The 20,718-nt window shown below is 37.9% G+C and overlaps 1 protein-coding gene across 1 annotated transcript in view; it reads right to left on the bottom strand.

Annotated features, from left to right (window-relative positions):
• EPHA6 (EPH receptor A6) overlaps positions 1 to 20,718 on the bottom strand; it is a 1,119,052-nt gene that overhangs the window by 244,428 nt on the left and 853,906 nt on the right. The window contains 1 exon segment of the mRNA XM_049857907.1: positions 3,185 to 3,370. Coding sequence (XP_049713864.1) covers positions 3,185 to 3,370 — 186 coding nt within the window.

Below are 20,718 nucleotides of genomic sequence, written 5' to 3'. Positions count from 1 at the left end.
CCCCTGGATGGAGCTTACTATTACAAGTTAAAATTATAATACACATACTTAATCTATCCTTTTCCAGCTTTCTTAGAACAGAACTGTGATGTCGTCTTCTTTCGTTATTTGTTTTAAAGAAATGGATAAAGGACTTTGACTTGGTGGTCATGTAACTAAGCAAAGATCAACGGTCTTATTTTTAGGCCAGATTGTTAGAGATGTAAAGCAATCATTTTTGTTGGTGGTTTAGATGTTTATGTGAAATAAGCTGAGTATTTCAACTGGAAGATGAGTGTCACAGCTTATTTTACTAAACCTCCTTAGTTGATGTAGGATAAATAATTCCCATTACTTCACAGGGCTATAAATATTTTTCCTTTTGGAATAACTTATATCTGGTAATATGTGAATGAAACACAGAGGAGTATGTGAAAAAAGCTATATCATTTGAATTTATCAAAGGGAGAAAGTAAAGATTTGTTTTTAGTTTTGGAAACTTTTAGAAATTTCATGCATAAATACACATAAGAGGACTTTGATATCATACTTAAACTGTTGTTTTAAATGTTTTGCAAAGGTACATAATCCAACTTTAAAACTGTCTCTTGCCTACCAAAGAGATATAAAACAGAAGGAATAACTTGAAAAGTTCATGGTAAATTAACATGAAAGTCAGAAAATAAAAAAGAAATTGTGTATTATTTCCTTTCTCTCTCTCTCAGATTATAATTTTAACCAGGTATTGTGACATGGCTGGCTTTTTTCAAATTTTACTTTTCTAAGGATAATTTACTTCACTCATCTAAGCATTTTTGCTTTTTTTAAGAAGTATTATTTTTGTTATTTAATTAAGGTAAGATAAAGTACTAAGCTCTGACTTACTGTGATATATCAAACACACACACACACAAAAAGGCATAAGCTTTGGAGTCAGACAGTCCTTAGTTTGAGTATCACCTGTGCTACTCACTTACCACGGATTCAGAGTCCTGATGTGAGTTAATTAATCTGTCTAAGCCTCAGTTTCTCATATTTAAAATATGGATAATGATATCCATGAGAATTTCTGTGAGGATGAAATGGTAAAATATGTAAAGTACCTGGTACATTGTAACAATAATAATAGACACCATTAATGTGGCTTACTATCAATGACATATTGTTAAATGCTTTAAACATTTAAGAATTTAAACCTTAAAGCATTCTTATAAAGTAAGGGTTATTTTTACCTCATTTTATAAATAGGGGCGTGAAGGATAGAGATGTTAAATAATTTGCCCAAAGTTGCAAAAATCTTAAGTGGTAGGAGCAGAATTCTAACTGGGGTCCATCTGTTTGGTTATCTACTGCTGTGTAATATACCATCTCAAAACTTAATGGCTTAAAATAACAACCACCTTATTATCTTTTACAACTTTATGAGTTGATTCAACTGAGTTGGGAGAGTCTCCTGCTCCACATGATGTTAACTGCAGCAGCAGCCATCTGGGGCTGGGCTGTAACGTCTAAGGTGGCTCACACACAAGGCTGGCATTCAGTGCAGAGAGTCTGTGGGAAGCTCAGCCGAGCCTGTCCACTGGGCCAGCTCAGGTCTCCTCCTCTTTGCAGTAGTTCATGTGGCCTGCCCATAACGGATCCACTTCTCTCAGTATAGAGGCTGGACTCCACGAAGGAATGCTCCAAAAGGACAAGGCTTCACTTGCATCAGTGGACCTTCCTAAAGCACCATTGGCCAAGTTAGTCACATGGACAAGTCCAGGGTCATTGTAGTAGACAGCTACACAAGTGTGTGACTACTGGAAGGGCTCATTAAGCCATTCAAGTAATAATCACAAAAACACTCATCTATCCTCCCAACTAGCATGATTGCTTCTCTTTAGGCAACATGTTGGTCAAAGTCTCATGAAGAGTACTTAGGAGTTTCAGACACATAGTCAGTTACCAGTTTGTGGTATGATTTTATGTTCCTGTTTACAAATATGGAGCTCTGGTGGCACAGCGGTCAAGAGTTCAGCTGTTAACCAAAAGGTCAGCAGTTTGAATCCATCAGCTGCTCCTTGGAAACCCTTTGGGGAAGCTCTACTCTGTCCTATAAACTGACAAAAACCCAAACCTGTCCCCTTCGAGTCTATTCCGACTCAAAGCGACCCTATAGGACAGAGCAGAACTGCCCCATAGGGTTTCCAAGGAATGCCTGGTGGATTCAAACTGCCGACCTTTTGATTAGCAGCTGTAGTACTTATGCACTGTGCCACCAGGGTTTTCACTCTGTCCTATACAGTTGCTATAAGTTGGAATCAACTCTATGGCAATGGGTTTTTTTTTTTTTTTTTCCCTTTGGCTTCCAAGTATGACATAATATTTCAATTTCATTTAAATAGTTTTAAAAGAAGAATTTCAGTTTTATGAAAGAAAAACTTCTCTTTCAAGGATTTAAATTATTTTTATGTCATTCTATACTGGGTTTATATGTTAAAATTCATTAGTGAATTAAATGAGAAGAAATGTTGTTAAGTTTTATGCCCTACCCATTGCCTTCGAGTTGATTCCAAATAAAGGTGAATACATAGCAATTAATTTTTTAGAGTACATGACTAATTTTGGATATTTAAAATTTTTTCTCTCAATGGAGTGGCATTGATCTCACTATTTTTGTAAAAACAGGATTTTTACTACAAAATTATAATCCTTTTGTTTGTTTTATATAAATTGTAACAATTTATCTCTAATGGCATTTGTGTAGATAGGTTCCATAGAAAACTTTCTGTTTAAAAGTTTTACTGAAGATAAAATATTGTATATTTGTATATAAAATTTATTTCTAAACAGAAGTATTTTACCCTAATGATCCCAAATATTTAAAAATTCTTTCTTTTATGAATACTGACATTTAAGCAGCTTTAGTAGAAGTGAATAGCTTACAGAAATTAGGAAAAGATACATAACCCTTTACTCTTGATTCATTACTTCAAGTTAAATTAGCAAAGATTTCAAAGCTGTTTGGTTACCAATGCAAACTCTGATAATGTCATAGCCTAATATCAAGACCCTGAGAGGTAATATCAAAAGATGATATTAGAACTAAGTTATTTCCTTAATCACTATAATATTATTATTAATCGCTTTCTTTCTTTCTCTCTTTTTTGTTTTGAAGCACTGAAATAAATACATAAACAAGTAATGAAGATAAAACATAACTTACTTTTTGTGACAACACCTTCAAGGCGAATGATGTTTGGGTGGTCAAATTGACCCATGATACTAGCTTCTCTTAGAAAATCTCTTCTTTGGCGGTCCATGTGGCCACCTTTCAAAGTTTTGATGGCCACTGGGATCTCTCTTTTCCCTGGTGTCTTCAAACGCCCACTACAGACTTCTCCAAATTCACCTTTAAATTAAAACAAAGCAAAGCAAAGCAAAGCAAAGCAAAAAAACCTGTTATTTGTTTAAACAGAATACTTATATTCCAGAAGATTCAAGTTGTTATATAGTACCCATCTTTTTTCTTAACCTGATGACTCTCAAGTGTGTTATTTTTGCTGAAGATTTCTTTCTTAAAAACTAAGTTTTAATGACAATATGCTCCATCAGCAGCATTTAAAATGAATAATGGAATGCATTTTCATATGCTGTACCACAAGAACTACCATTGATAGATATTCCTGATCTACTGAGAAGTTATGACCAGCAGAATGGGTGATGCTAATGCAATTCTACAGGGAAGCAATCACTGTATAAAGTCTCTTCTTCCTGTTCTCAATATTGATAAATGAGCCAAATGCCTGCTCTATTCGGGGAATCCATCAGGCATATGTAGTTGATTTGATCCCCTAGGTCACATGGCTGGGCTTCACTGACCATTAGAAATTAATACGTGGATCATTTGCTGTATGAACATATTGAAGAGACCACACCAAACTCAACTATAATGAAAATTACTATATTATTATAAGTGATTATCCAGACTAAATTACAAGTCACATGGTTGGAAATACCAGTGTGGTAAGATGAACTGTGTTTCAGCACTGATTACACAGATGGATTAATAATTAATAAGTATTTACCAAGTGTTTACTACATACACATTCCATCTAGGAGAGCTGTGAATTTCAAAAGAGTATATGACTTGGTCTTCATCCTCAGGAGCTTACACTTTAGTTGAGGAATTTAGATGAGCATAAATGAAACACTTAATAACTTGAGAGCTAAGCCTGTAAATGCTGTATTAGTTAAGAAAGGAGTGTGATTCAAAGAGTAGTGGGGTCTGGAAGACTTCATGAAGGAGGGAGTATATGAGTTGGGCTTTGAAAGTTGGGTAGGATTTGGATAAGCAAAGAAACAGGGATATTCAAGAGAGGGGAGTAAGGAGGGTATGAGGGAGACAAAGATTCAAAGGTCAGAAACAGTAAAGAGATTGATGTGGACATGGGACAGTAAGGAGATAAGCCTGACTATTGGGGTCATCATGGGACAAAAGTAAGAGGCTTTCTTAGAGCAATGCCATAAACTCAACAAAGCATGAAATTCCACACTCTTAACTTTTCTAGGGATGATTACCTGCATTTAGTTAATAGCATGAGATTTGAATCCCAATTTATTCATCTATAAATTGGGGATAAGAATAAAATCTACTGTAATTCTGTTCTTCTTGCCCCATATAGATACTGGGAAGATCAAAAGTGATAATACATGTGAAAGTGCTTATAAACTGTAGAGTGTTATTCATGTGCTTTAATCTAAGTTTTGAGAAGGATGAAAACTAATATCTCTTCAGCTGGTCTATTAGCAGTTCTGGTCAATAGTTGGAAACCCTGGTTGCATAGTGGTTAGAGCTATGGCTGCTAACCAAAAGGTCGGCAGTTCAAATCTACCAGGTGCTCCTTGGAAAAAATATGGAGCAGTTCTATTCTGTTTTATAGGGTTACTATGAGTTGGAATCAATTCGATGGCAATGGGTTTGGTCAATATTTGGATGTGATATAAGTTTAAGTGTGGAGGATCAAGTTAAGTTTTTGCCATACCATAGATTTCAATTATCCTCACTTTTTTTGGACCTATTTGTCACAGTCAACTAAATGCTGACTATACATGAATATGAACTATCCTTTTGGTGTGGATTCTATGATATTAAAAAAAAGGTTAAAAAAAAAACTATGAAGAAAAAAAGACAAAACTTTGCATCTTAAAGACGATCTGTGAATATGTCCACTAGAAATAGAAAAGAATCTAATAAGTGCATTTGTTCCATATATGTTAAACAAACAAACCAATAAATAAGCAAACAAAAAACACCGACCAGACTGTGGTCCTGAGAAAATTCGGTACATATAATACTGGGGTTTTGCAAACTTGCATAAATTTGACACCAAAATATTCTTGTCTTTTTTTCTTACATAATCATGCTCACAACCTGTTGGGGGATAGATGTTCTTAATTTTCACCAGAAAAAGGAGCCACAGGTCTTCAGCTCTTTTTGTAATAACGCTTTTGATTTTTTAAAGGTTTTCTCTTGGAGATAAAAAGAAAGGAAACTGATAGAAACTTTCAACGTTTTTCCACTGAGGATGTGAACCATGAGAGAAAAGGTGTGTGTATGTGTTTAATGTTGGACACATCCAGTCCTATCAAGATACTTGAAATTTATTTTCAGCTCCTGTTAGTGATATAATGAATTTCCAGAAGAAAATAGACAATTTTTTTCTTTTACTTTGCTTTAATAAATCTGCTTGTATCTATAAAGACTCAGCAATGTTTTAAAACCCCTCATCTACCTTAAGCCAACAATCCATGGGATTTTCTGATCACATTTCATAGTAATTCAAATAAACTTCTAAATATAATGAAATGAATAGAGAACTCTGTTGGTATTTCATCAAGACAGACAAAGTGGTAATTTTCTTGGGTTTTCTGTTGTCTGAAATGCATGTATCTTATTAACACCAGGCAGGTGTTTTCTGCATGTCAAGCTTTGCATGATCAAGCTGCTTTCACACTTATTTCAGTGATACTAAATATGGTTGCTCCCATTAAAGACCTGAGACCCCTAGTGCATTCTTTAAGCAAAGTCCAAAAAGGTCCGAATGTATTAAAACCCTTATCCATGGTAGGCCTGGATGTATTAGACATGCCAGGCAGACAGGAAAATATATTTTAAACTAAACCATAATTTCACATACTGCCAAAGACTAATCCACTATGCGATTGCCTTGTAGCAAGAGGCCCATAACCATAAGAAAGAGAAATCATTCCTAAGAAATTCCTAAGAAAGTTTATGCATATTGGTTAGTCCATCATTAACTCATGGACCTTAGGAGTACTGTGTTTACTACTTTTTTTTTCTTTTCCAATACACAGTTGCTGTCATGATTACAAAGGTAGTGCTTATAGACTGCTTATTGTGTGTCAGGTGCTGTTCTAAGCACTTAATATATATTTTAATCTTCACAACAAACCTTTCAGGTAGGTACCAGTACCATCCCCTTTTTGCAATGAGGAGACTGAGACACACAAGCTAAGTAAAGTGTCCAAAGTGACACAACTAGAAAATGGTTGTTGTTGTTAGGTGCCGTCAAGTTGGTTCCGACTCATAGCGACCCTATGCACAACAGAATGAAACACTGCCCGGTCCTGCGCCATCCTTACAATAGTTGTTATGCTTGAGCTCATTGTTGCAGCCACTGTGTCAATCCACCTTGTTGAGGGTCTTCCTCTTTTCCGTTGACCCTGTACTCTGCCAAGCATGATGTCCTTCTCCAGGGACTGATCCCTTCTGACAACATGTCCAAAGTACGTAAGACGCAGTCTCGCCATCCTTGCTTCTAAGGAGCTTTCTGGCTGCACTTCTTCCAAGACAGATTTGTTCGTTCTTTTGGTAGTCCATGGTATATTCAACACTCTTCGCCAACACCACAATTCAAAGGCATCAACTCTTCTTCGGTCTTCCTTATTCATTGTCCAGCTTTCACATGCATATGATGTGACTGAAAATACCATGGCTTGGGTCAGGCGCACCTTAGTCTTCAGGGTAACATCTTTGCTCTTCAACACTTTAAAGAGGTCTTTTGCAGCAGATTTGCCCAATGCAATGCGTCTTTGGATTTCTTGACCGCTGCTTCCATGGCTGTTGATTGTGGATCCAAGTAAAATGAAATCCTCCACAACTTCAATCTTTTCTCCGTTTATCATGATGTTGCTCATTGGTCCAGTTGTGAGGATTTTTGTTTTCTTTATGTTGAGGTGTAATCCATACTGAAGGCTGTGGTCTTTGATCTTCATTAGTAAGTGCTTCAAGTCCTCTTCACTTTCAGCAAGCAAGGTTGTGCCATCTGCATAACGCAGGTTGTTAATGGTAGAGTTGGAATTTGAAACCAGGCATTCTGGCTCCAGAATCCATGCTCATCACCACTATTCTCTGTTGTCTGGACTATTTATCATTGTTAATATTTTCTTGTGTAAGTACGCTAATTCTCAATTGTTGACAATGGTGTTCTCAACTCAGCTCTTGTATGGTATTCAAGCATGCCACCTGTATATTGACAGGTGAACTGGATGATAATCATATTCAAGTAATTCTTCACAATGAACTGGAAAGGAAGACCTCGGTGAAATATGGTGAGTGCTATATGATCTGAAGAAATCACTAGAGTCTGTCTAGTTTCAAGAGAGCAAAGGAAATTATACCTAGGATAATTGATTTTCTGCCATCGACACTCCTTTCACTGGTAACAATGCCGTCTACCTCCCTGAATGCTGGTAAAACCTATCTGGACAAATAATTTTGTTATATGATGTACAGGGCCATATGAAAATGTCTATTTGTATTGTATTTTCTGTATAGATCCTATACAATTGATACAAAACTGTGATGGGAGAGTGGAGGTGGTGAGGGATAGTCCTACCTGGAGGACTGGCATATAATGATCACTTGGAGCTTTTTGAAATTATATTTCCCACATCCTGAGATTCTGGTAACCCTCTACCGCCAAACCCTTGGGAGTCACTGGTGCAAAAAAGCCATAGATTCTGACGGATTTTCATCATATATCTCTGGTGCCATGAGGTGTTTCTTTTTTCGCACTTGCTGATTCCCACGGAAGGGGATGCTCTCTACAAGCTACTCCCTGTTCTCCACCCTCATTAGTCCTTCTCTGTGTAGAAGTAAGCTTAGCTTTGATGTCACTCCTTCAGGAAGATTTCCCTGACCAACCCATCTAATTTAGATTCCGCCTATGAACAGGTCCTTCGAACTGAGGATGAAAAAAGAGCAGCCTCTGACATCTGGAAGCTGGCCTGGCTCCTAGAGCTAGGCTCTGTTATTCTCTTATTGGACATAGTACCAATTTCAGTCTAGGTTACTCTGAGGCCAAGACAAAACGAAACAAAGCAAAGCCACTTCATAATTTTGACTAAGCACAGACAACAGCTGTTTGTGTCCTCCAAAATATACCAAACATCCCTCCCTCCTCTCTTGGCAAAGAAGAGTGATAGCTACTTTTTTACTAATTAAGTTTTATCCTCCTAGTCTCCCTTCCCTATAGATAAGGTTCATTTAGGTACCAAATCACTGAATTGCCCTTGCTTTCCGATAGCATCCAATCTAGAGCGAGTTCCCGATTCCTTAGACACCCCCCAAATCACCCAACTGAAAACCAAATTCTATAATAGGTTCTTCCTATACTCTCTTAGGTCCCTGGGTGGTGCAAATGGTTTGGGCTTGTCCAGTAACATGAAGGATGGTGGTTTGAATCCACCCAGCAGCACCATGGAAGAAATGCCTAGCAATCTGTTGCCATAAGATTACAGCCAAGAAAACCCTATGGAACAGTTTTACTCTATAACCCATGGGGTCCCCATGAGTTGGAATTAATTTGATGGCAATAGGGTTTTTTTTTTTTTTTTTTTTTTAACACCTTCTTACAGAAACACTCCATAGCTCCCCATGGTGTGTGTTTTCCCTCCACGAAATGAGTAATAAACCCAACTTGTTCAACTATAGTATGATCCTGATGGCCTTTGGCTTTGGGGTATTGACATGATACATTTACTTCCTAGCACTTTTACTCCCTAGTGCTTTTCACTATCTGATATTATTTTTAAAATTAATTAATTTGTTTACTTGTTTATTAACTCTTTCCAATTTCCATACCTCTTACCCACTCACCCTCCATCTTTCCAACTATAATCTAACCCACACCTGGGATATCTTAGAGTAGAGGTAGAGGTCAGAGAGTTTTCCGATATGTTAATTTTTTTACACTAATGCAGTCACTTTTGCTTTCTTTTCATTGTGTGCAGTTAGAAGACGCCTCAATACCTTCTGTATTCAGTTATGTGTGCGTGTTTTAGCACACGATCTACTTTTCTTCCTGAATGTAAACTCCACAGGAAAAATATTTTGAAGTGCCATAATAAAAAGAAAAGGAGTTAAAAAGAAGCATAGAGGAAAAAGTATGTAACATTTGCTTTTGAATTCAGTTGTAGAGGGATATATCAGTCTCTCGAAGTCTTAAGGTAAATTCCACTATTATTAATGTTATCAGGAGCATCACCTACCCAAGTCACTGTCTGCCATTCAAGGATGAAATACTAGAATCCTTACGACTAATTCTGTCTGATATCCTCCTGATACACAGCACACCCTCCATATATGAAAGAGAACAACATTACTTAGAAAACATAATCTTCTCACAGCAGATGAATTAATACTTGAATCCTTCTGATTGAAATTCACAGAAAGGGTCATCACAGTCCAAGTTATGTAGATTTCTTATGCTTTAGAAGGTTTTTCAACAGGAGGAGTTGAGTAAGACACACGATAGGACAGGGTCTTAGAAGTTAGGACTTCTATTTCTGGCTTCACCACTAATTTGTTTTGTGGCATTAGAGGAAGTTACTTTCCTTTTCCCACTTCGTAAAATACCCATCACCTAGCTACCTCTTGAGAGATAAAGATTAATGTGTAGATATTTGCAAAGCTTTTAGTATCTTACCAAAGAAAAGTTACATGTAACCACCAATCTTTTTATAATCAGACTGACACAATGGAATATATGTTAAATATGCAACTCTAAATATCCTTCACTGCTAGGTTCTTAAAGTTTGGGTCAGGAAGCAGGGTTTCTTCAGGACCTAGTAATAAGTTCTTTAACTTCCTTAGCCAAACACTGGGTAAGAATTTCGTTAGTGAGTGGATTAAGTAGTATACTATCATTTTTCCCCCCTTGTATCAGACATTAATAAAACAAAACCCAGTTGCCTTTGCGTCAACTCTGACTCATAGCAAACCCATGTGTGTGTGCTCTGTAGAGTTTTCAATGGCTTATTTTTTAGAAAGAGATCACTAGGCTTTTCTTACAAGGCACCTCTGGGTGGACTTCAACCTCTAACCTTTTGGTTAGCTCCTCAGCCCATTAACCACTTGCACCACCCAGGGACTCCTCCAAACATTGGACAGTCCCTCTTTACTTTGGGGAAAGTTTTTATTCTTTTCTGTGAAACAGTGCTCCCAAATATGGCACTACCCCTAAGGAGATTTCAATTTTCTTTACCACTGAAATCATAAATAAAAATTACTTATTGAACACTCTTATTAATAATAATAAGTACATTAATAATAAGGAGCCAGAACACTCCTTAGAAAGGAGGATGGTGAGAATCGGTCTTATATACTTTGGACATGTTATAAGAGGGACCAGTCCTTGGAGAAGGATATCATGATTGGTACAGTAGAGAGTCAGTGAAAAAGAGAAAGACCCTCAACAAGATGGATTCACAGAGTGGCTACAACAATGGGCTCAAACATAGCAAAGATTCTGAAGATGTCCCAGGATTGGGCAGTGTTTCCTTCTATTGTACACAGGGTCATTATGAATCAGAAGTGACTTGATAGCACCTAACAATGACAACATTAGTAATATTTTGATGTTTTAAACTCCCTGATACCTCCACCCCTAGAATACCTTTTTACCCAGTTTATCAGCCTCTATCAGGTGGCTTCTCATAGCTCCTGTTTTCTTGCCTCAAGGTACATTGGAAGAGCTCCTCTTTCAACTCAAAAATATTTGCATTTCAAAACTAGATCTTCCTGATGCTCTATCAAAATTGATGTTCCATTCTGCCATCAGAAGAATCATTTTAGAAATACAATCTAATAGAAAAAATCTCTGTGACCTGAGGAAATTTACTCAATATCTTTGAGTTTCAGTTTCCTTATCTATAAAATGTGACTCTTATCTATTTTGCAGACTTATAGTCACTAAAGGTACATAAAACATCTAACACTATCGCTGGCAGCTTCTCTTATTGTTACCACCGTGCTTTCATTTGCCTTTCTGCTATACTCCACCTTCACTTGAAAACTACTCCTTCACAATTCAACCATCCACCAGTCATAAGCAGGCTAGTGAGCACTCTTGGAGTAGTGAATAGTAGTGTTACTAGAAACACGGTTCCATTCTCAGCTATCTCCTTTTTTCAGTAAACATACTTACACAACCACCAATGGGTATCTTAAGGCTGATAAAGGCTGATTTATATTTCCAGCTCAGACTTCTCTCTTGAACTCCAGACATGTATTACCATCAGGAAGTCTCCTAGGGGCTATCTTATTCCCTCCTAAAAGCCATTTTCTCTTCTCTGACCCTTAATTCATTTAGTAGCTTAACTCATTTAGTAGGTGTAGAATGAAGAATGCCCCCAAAGATGTCCACACTCTAATTCCCAGAACCTGTGAATCTGTTATCTTATATAGCAAAAGGAACTCTGTCAATGTAATTAAGTTAAGGATCTTGAGGTAGGATTATTCAGGTGGGCCTAATGTAATCACAAGTATACTTATAAAATTGAGGCAGGAAGGATAGTCACAGAAGGAGATGGGATGATGGAAGCAGAAGTCAGTCTGTTAGGAAAGAAGCCCTCATGCGACTCTCTGCCCTGCTGAGCTGCGTAGTCAGGAGCTCATTCCTGCAACATCTTACAAGGAGATAACACAGTTTGCATTGGGTGTACTGCCTTGTTTGGTGACATCATCTTGTTTCTGGCTTGATGTGCATTTCTTCGTTCTGCTTATGTGTGTGCATTTCTTGGTACCTGGTAAATCTCACTGCTGTATCTATCTAATCATATGACTGCCTTGCTTAAAAGCCTTCAAGTTCTTATGATGTATAAGATGAAATTCAAGATCGTTATCAGGACTAATAAGGCTATCCTTCCACGTAGCAAGAAGCTATACAGGAGGTGGAGCCAAGACGGTGGAATAGACAGACACTTCCGGTGAGCCCTGTTACAACAAAGTCCCCAAAAAACAAGTGAAATGAGCATATTTGTGACAAGCTAGGAGCCCTGAACGTCAAAGGCAAGCTTAGAAAACGAACTGAGGGGCAGGGGGAGGAAGAGATGGTTCAGAAGTGGAGAGGAGTTACCAGACTAGAATCACAAGAAGCCCTCAGGCACCATTGGTGGGAGTGGTGGTGGCAGGCTAGTACTAGTATTTGGCCACAGTTTCCTCAGGAAGAAGCAGCCAGCCACACAGCCTACTCAAACATCTGGAACCAGAGAAGAACGGTGCTCTAGGCAAAAGCTAAGTACTTGCACATATTTTACCATGCCCTCCCCACCACCACAAGCTGGCTTCAGTGGCTGATTTCCCTGGGCCTGAGATAGGCCCTGTTGAGTGCCTACAGCCATCCTCCCAGCCTTGGATAAGGAACAAATTTGCAATTGGGGGAAAAGATAATTTGCCACCTCCACTAAACGGGGGAGCTCAGGACAGAAGTGGCTCCTGTCCAGGCATAAACAGTCTGTGGACTTTGAGCACCTTTCCCCTCAGCATAGACTTGTGTGGGCCTATTTCAGGAGAACAGGCTCTGGCTGGCAGACTCCTACTGTTTCAGTTGTGCAGTGGAGGTGGGTGTTTGATGTTTGACATTGCTTTGCCTATTAAATAGGGTCCTCACTTGCCTACATCAGGGGCCTAAGGACTGGTAGCTCTACTCAGGTCACCCAGCCACCCACGACAGAGGTCCAAGGATAACTGGTACTTTCCAGTCCTTACAACCAAAAACATTGGGTGCCCACGGTCCATCTGCAGAACCCACCCAACTGTACACTCTGGGGAACAGAGAAATGCTTTCCTCAGAGACACATGGGGGATGATTCTCAGCCCCCTGCCTTGTTCAGAGCGTGACACCCTATGGCAACCAGATATGTGTACCTACACCAATCACCCCTGCCCCTCTAAGACTGTAGGACAGAGTCTGTAGCACACACGTGATGATCAGCTACCTGGACATCTCAGCTGAATTCATACAACAAAAGTGAGTGGACTATTAGCATGATATGCCTGATAGCACCTCTAGCCATCTGGGGACAGGACATCAGAGCTCCAAAGGCGAAAATAATCTAGCTAGCTCACTCGCGCAACCCATTTGGGCATATCAAAACAAAACAAAGCAAGAAGTTATGACATGGTAAGCAAACATAAAATAAACTAATATAATAATTATAGATGGCTCGGAGACAGCAGTCAATATCAAGTCACATAAAGAAACAGACCATAATCGCCTCAACAAGCTCCCAAAAAAAGAATCAAGGGATCTTCTAGATGAAAGTGCTTTCCTGGAATTACTGGAGGCAGAATACAAAAGATTAATATACAGGACCCTTCAAGACATCAGGAAGGAAATCAGGGAATATGCAGAACAAGCCAAGGAACACACAGAAAAAGCAATTGGAGAAATTAAAAAGATTATTCAGGAAAATAATGAAAAATTTAATAAGCTTGAAAAATCCGTAGACAGACAGCAATCAGAAATTCCAAAGATTAACAATAAAATTACAGAAGTAGACAACTCAATAGAAAGTCAGAGAAGCAGAATTGAGCAAGTGGAAGGCAGAGTTTCTGAACTTGAAGGTAAAGCACTTGGCACTAGTATATTTTAAGAAAAATCAGATAAAAGAATTAAAAAAAAATGAAGAAACCTTAAGAATCATGTGGGACTCTATCAAGAGAAATAACCTACGAGTGATTTGAGTACCAGAACAGAGAGGGATAACAGAAAATACAGGGAGGATTGTTGAAGATTTCTTGGCAGAAACCTTCCCTGATATCGTGAAAGATGAGAAGATATCTATTCAAGATGCTCATCGAACTCCACATATAGTAGATTTTAAAGTAAAGTCACCAAGACATATTATAATCAAACCTGCCAGAACCAAAGATAAAGAGAGAATTTTAAGAGCAGCTAGGGATAAAAGAAAAGTCACCTACAAAATAGACTCAATGAGAATAAGCTCGGACTGCTCAGCAGAAACCATGCAGGCAAGAAAGCAGTGGGATGACTTATATTAATAACCGAAGGAAAAAAATTGCCAGCAAAGAATCTTATATCCAGAAAAACTGTCAAATATGAAGGTGAAATTAGGACATTTCCAGATAAACAGAAGTTTAGGGAATTTGTAAAAACCAAACCAAATCTACAAGAAATACTAACATGAGTTCTTTGGTTAGAAAATCAATAATATCAGGAATCAACCCAAGACTAGAACACTGGGCAGAGAAACCAGAAGTCAACCCAGACAGGGAAATCACAAAAATAAATCAAGATAAAAAAATGCTGAAAACAGGGAAACAGCGATGTTATTATGTAAAAGAAGACAACATTAAAACAATAAAGAGAGACTAAGAAATGTAGTCATATATCTTTCATATGGAGAGGAAGACAAGGTGATACAAAGAAATATAAGTTAAGTTTAAATTTAGAAAAATAGTGGTAAATAATAAGGTAACCACAAAGGAGACAAACTATCTTACTCATCAAAATAAAATACAAGAAAAAAAGAGAGACTCAGCAGAAACAAAATCAACAACAATGAATATGAGGAAAGGATAATATACAAAGATAATATACTCAGCACATAAAATTAAGTGGGAAAAAGAAACTGTCAACAACACACAAAAAGAGACATCAAGGTGATAGCACTAAATTCATACCTATCCTCAATTACGCTGAATGTAAATAGAATAAATGCACCAATAAAGAGACAGAGACTGGCAGAAAAAAAACAGGATCCACCTATATGCTGCCTACGAGAGACACACTTTAGACTTAGAGACACAAACAAACTAAAACTCAAAGGATGGAAAAAAGTATATGAGGCAAACAACAATCAAAAAAAGAGCAGGAATGGCAACATTAATTTCTGAAAAAATAGAGTTTAAAGTTAAATCCATCATAGAGGAAATGGAAGGACACTATATAATGATTAAATGGGACAATATATCAAGAAGATATAACCATATTAAATATTTATGCACCCAATGACAGGGCTGCAAGATACATAAAACAAACTCTATTATCAATGAAAAGTGAGATAGCTCCACAATGATAATAGGAGACTTCAACACACCACTTTCGGTGAAGGACAGGGCATCCAGAAAGAAGCTCAATAAACACATGGAAGATCTAAATGCCACAATCAACCAACTTGACCTCATAGACATATACAGAACACTCCACCCAACAGCAAGCAAGTATACTTTCTTTTCTAGTGCACATGGAACATTCTCTGGAATAGACCACATATTAGGTCATAAAGCAAGCCTTAGCAGAATCCAAAACACTGAAATATTACGAAGTGTCTTCTCCGACCATAAGGCCATAAAAGTGGAAATCAATAACAGAAAAAGCAGGGAAAAGAAATCAAACAGTTGGAAACTGAACAAAACCCTGCTCAAAAAAGACTGGATTATAGAAACACTAAGGATGGAATAAAAAAAATTCATAGAATCCAGTGAGAGTGAAAACACTTCCTATCAGAACCTTTGGGACACAGCGAAAGCAGTGCTCAGAGGTCAATTTATATCAATAAATGCACACATCCAAAAAGAAAAAACCATCAAAAAAGAAATAAGGGCCAAAATCAAAGAATTATCCCTACAACTTGAACAAATAGAAAGAAAATAACAAATGAAGCCCTCTGGCACCAGAAGAAAACAGTTAAAAATTAGAGCAGAATTGAATGAAATGGAAAATAGAAAAACAATTGAAAGAATTAACAAGAATAAAAGCTGGTTCTTTGAAAAAATAAAAAAAAATTGATAAACCATTGGCCAAACTGACAAAAGAAAAACAGGAAAGGAAGGAAATATCCCAAATAAGAAATGAGTTGGGCGATATTACAACAGACCCAAGTGAAATTAAAAGAATCATATCAGACTACTATGAAAAATTGTACACTAACAAATTTGAAAACCTGGAAGAACTTGATGATTTCCTGGAAACACACTACCTACCTAAACTAACGCAAGGTAGAACAACTAAACAGACCCATAACAGGAGAAAAGATTGAAAAGGTAATCAAAAAAACTCCCAACAAAAAAAAAGCCCTGGGCCAGACGGCTTCACTGCAGAGTTCTACAAACTTTCAGAGAAGAGTTAACACCAGTACTACTAAAGGTATTTCAGAGCATAGAAAAGGACGGAATACTCCCAAACTCATTCTAAGAAGCCAGCATATCCCTGATACCAAAAGCAAGTAAAACAAAATTACTGACCTATATCCCTCATGAACTTAGATGCAAAAATCCTTAACAAAATTCTAGCCAACAAAATTCAACAAGATATCAAAAAAATAATTCACCATGACCAAGTGGGATTCATACCAGGAATGCAAGGATGGTTCAACATTAGAAAAACAATGTAATCCATCATATAAATAAAAGATAAGAATCACATGATTTTATCAATTGACACAGAAAAGGCACTTGACAAAGTTAAACACCCATTCATGATAAAAACTCTCAGCAAAATAGGAATTGAAGGAAAATTCCTCAACATAATAAAGGGCATTTATACAAAGTCAACAGCCAACATCACCCTAAATGGAGAGAGTCTGAAAGCATTCCCCTTGAGATCGGGAACCAGACAATGACGCCCTTTATCACCACTCTTATTCAACATTGTGCTGGAAGTCCTAGCCAGAGCAATTAGGCTAGATAAAGAAATAAAGGGCATCCAGATTGGCAAGGAAGAAGTAAAAGTATCTCTATTTGCAGATGACATGATCTTATACACAGAAAACCCTAAGGAATCCTCCAGAAAACTACTGAAACTAATAAAAGAGTTCAGCAGAGTATCGGGATACAAGGCAAACATACAAAAATCAGTTGGATTCCTCTACACCAACAAAAAGAACATGGAAGGGGAAATCACCAAATCAATACCGTTTACAGCAGCCCCCAAGAAGATAAAACACTTAGGAATAAATCTTACCAGAGATGTACAAAACTTGTACAAAAAAACTACAAAGCACTACTACAAGAAACCAGAAGAGATCTGCATAAGTGGAAAAACATACCTTGCTCAAGGATAGGAAGGCTTAACATTATAAAAGTGTCTATTCTACCGAAAGCAATCTATAGATTTAATGCAATTCCGATCCAAATTCCAATGACATTTTTCATTGAGATGGAGAAACAAATCACCAACTTCATATGGAAGGGCAAGAGCCTCTGGACAAGTAAAGCATTACTGAGAAAGAACAAAGTAGAAGGCCTCGCTACCTGATTTTAGAACCTATTACACTGCCACAGTAGTCAAAACATCCTGGTACTGGTACAATAACATATGCATAGACCAATTGAACAGAATTGAGAATCCAGACATAAATCCATCCACATATGAGCAGTTGATATTTGACAAAGGCTCCCAAACAGTTAAATGGGGAAAAGATAGTCTTTTTAACAAATGGTGCTGGCATAACTGGATATCCATCTGCAAAAAAAATGTAATAAGACCCATACCTCATACCAAGCAAAAAAACAAGCTCAAAATGGATCAAAGACCTAAATATAAAATCTGAAACGATAAAGATCATGGAAGAAAAAATAGGGACAATGTAGGAACTCTAACACATGGCATAAACAGTACAGAAAACATTACTAAAAATGTAGAATAAAAACTAGATAACTGGGAGCTCCTAAAAATCAAACTCCTATGCTCATCCAAAGACTTCACCAAAAAAGAGTAAAAAGATTACCTACAGACTGGGAAAAAGTTTTTAGCTATGACATTTCTGATCAGCGCCTGATCTCTAAAATCTACATGATACTGGAAAAACTCAACTACAAAAAGACAAATAACCAAATTAAAAAATGTGCAAAAGAAATGAACAGACACTTTACTAAAGAAGACATTCAGGTAGCTAACAGATATATGAGAAAATGCTCACGATCATTAGCCATTAGAGAAATGCAAATCAAAACTACAATGAATCGCACTCCAACAAGGCTGGCATTAATCCAAAAACACAAAACAATAAATGTTGGAGAGGCTGTGGAGAGATTGGAACACTTATACACTGCTGGTGGGAATGTAATATGGTACAACCACTTTGGAAATCAATTTGGCGCTTCCTTAAAAAGCTAGAAATAGAACTACCATACAACCCAGCAACCCCACTCCTTGGAATATGCCCTAGAGAAATAAGAGCCTTTACATGAACAGATATATGCACACCCATGTTTATTGCAGCACTGTTTCCAACAGCAAAAAGATGGAAGCAACCAAGGTGCCCATCAACGGATGAATGGATAAATAAATTATAGTATATTCACACAATGGAATACTATGAATCGATAAAGAACAGTGAGGAATCTGTGAAACATTTCATAACACGGAGGAATCTGGAAGGCGTTATGCTGAGTGAAATGAGTCAGTTGCAAAAGTACAAACATTGTATAAGACCACTATTATAAAAACTGGAGAAATAGTTTAAACAGGGAGGAAAATATTATTTAATGGTTACGAAAGGGGGGAAAGAGGGAGGATGGGAGAGGGGTATTCACTGATTGGATAGTAGATAAGAACTACTTTAGGTGACAGGAAAGACAAAACACAATACAGGTGAGGTCAGCACAACTGGACTAAACCAAAAGCAAAGAAGTTTCTGGAATAAACCGAATGCTTCAAAGGCTAGTGTAGCAGGGGCAGGGGTTTGGGGACCATGGTTTCAGGGGACATCTAAATCAATTGGCATAATAAAATCTATTAACATTCTTCATCCCACTTTGGAAAGTGGCGTCTGAGGTCTTAAACGCTAGCAAGCGGCCATCTAAGATGTATCAGTAGGTCTCACCCCACCTGGACCAAAGGAGAATGATGAACACCAAGGACACAAAGTAATTACGAGCCCAAGAGACAGGAAGGGCCACATAAACCAGACTACATAAGCCAGAGACCAGAAGAACTAGATTTTGCCTGGCTATAACCAATGATTGCCCTGACAGGGAACACAACAGAGAACCCCTGAGGGAGCAGGAGAGCAGTGGGATGCAGACCCCAAATTCTCATTAAAAGACCAGATTTAATGGTCTGACTGAGACTAGAAGGTCCCCGGTGGTCATAGCCCCCAGACCTTTTGTTGGCCCAGGACAGGAACCATTCCTGAAGCCAACTCTTCAGACAGGGATTGGACTGGACAATGGGATGGAGAGGGATGCTGGTGAGAAGTGGGCTTCTTGGATCAGGTGGACACTTGAGACTTTGTTGGCATCTCTCGCCTGGAGGGGAGATGAGAGGGTAGAGGGGGTTAGAAGCCGGTGAAATGGACACAAAAAAGAGAGTGGAGGGAGGGAGCAGACTGTATTTTTAGGGGGAGAACAATTGGGAGTATGTAGCAAGGTGTATATAAGTTTTTATGTGAGAGACTGACTTGATTTGTAAGCTTTCACTTAAAGCACAATAAAAATTAAAAAAAAAAAGAAGCTATACAGTTTTGTATTCAAGAATGAGAGCACTGGAATCAGACAAAAGTTCAAGTACTCAGGCTGCCATTTAGCTGCAAGTTCTTATGCAAGATTGTTGCTTCCTTTAGGCAGAATTTTAAAGGCGAGATATTAATAGTATATATTGCATTGGCTTTTTTATAGGTGTGTACTAGTTTCCTAGGGCTGCCATAACAAAATTACTACAAACGATGGATCTTAAAACAGCAGAAACTTATTATGTTATAGTTCTGGAGGCTAGAAGTCTAATTTCAGAGTGTCAGGAGGGCCATTTTATCTCCTCAGGCTCTAGGGGAAAATCCTCTCTTGTCTCTCCCAACTTCTGGTGTCCTCAGACATTTCTTGGCTATGACAGATTAACTCCAATCTCTGCCTCCTTCTTCACATGGCTGTCTTCCCTCTGTGTCTCTTTCCCTCTTTCTGGGTGACAGAAATGGTTTGCATCCAACTTCTAACCTAAAGGTTGGTGGTTTGAACCCACTCAGAGGCACTGCAGAAGAATGGTCTGTGATCTGCTTCCTTAAAGACTATAGCCAGGAAAATCCTATGGAGCAGTTCTACTCTGGAATGCATGGGGTCACCATGAGTCAGAATCAACTTGACAAAAACAGGTCTGGTATTTTGTTTCTTATTAGGACACGTGTCATAAAGATAGTAGGACCCACCCTAATGACCTCATCCTAACTAATTATATTACAACTATCCCCTTTCCAAATAACGTCAGATTCCCAGGTATCAGGCATTAGGATTTTAACATGCCTTTTTGGGAGACACAATTCAACCCATAACAGGGAGATAATGCATGGGTGGCACACAGTGCAGGGTTTGGCACACCGTGAGTTCTCAAATATTAGTTTCCATTTTGGGCTGGATAATATCCCCATCTTGTCATGGACTGAACTGTGTCCCCCCAAAATATGTGTATCAATTTGGCTAAGCCATGATTCCCCATA

The sequence above is a fragment of the Elephas maximus genome, chromosome 18, assembly GCF_024166365.1.
Source record: "Elephas maximus indicus isolate mEleMax1 chromosome 18, mEleMax1 primary haplotype, whole genome shotgun sequence".
NCBI classification, from domain to species: Eukaryota; Metazoa; Chordata; class Mammalia; order Proboscidea; family Elephantidae; genus Elephas; species Elephas maximus.
The sequence above is the reverse complement of the archived record's forward strand: the minus strand, read 5'-3'. Positions and strand labels throughout refer to the sequence as shown.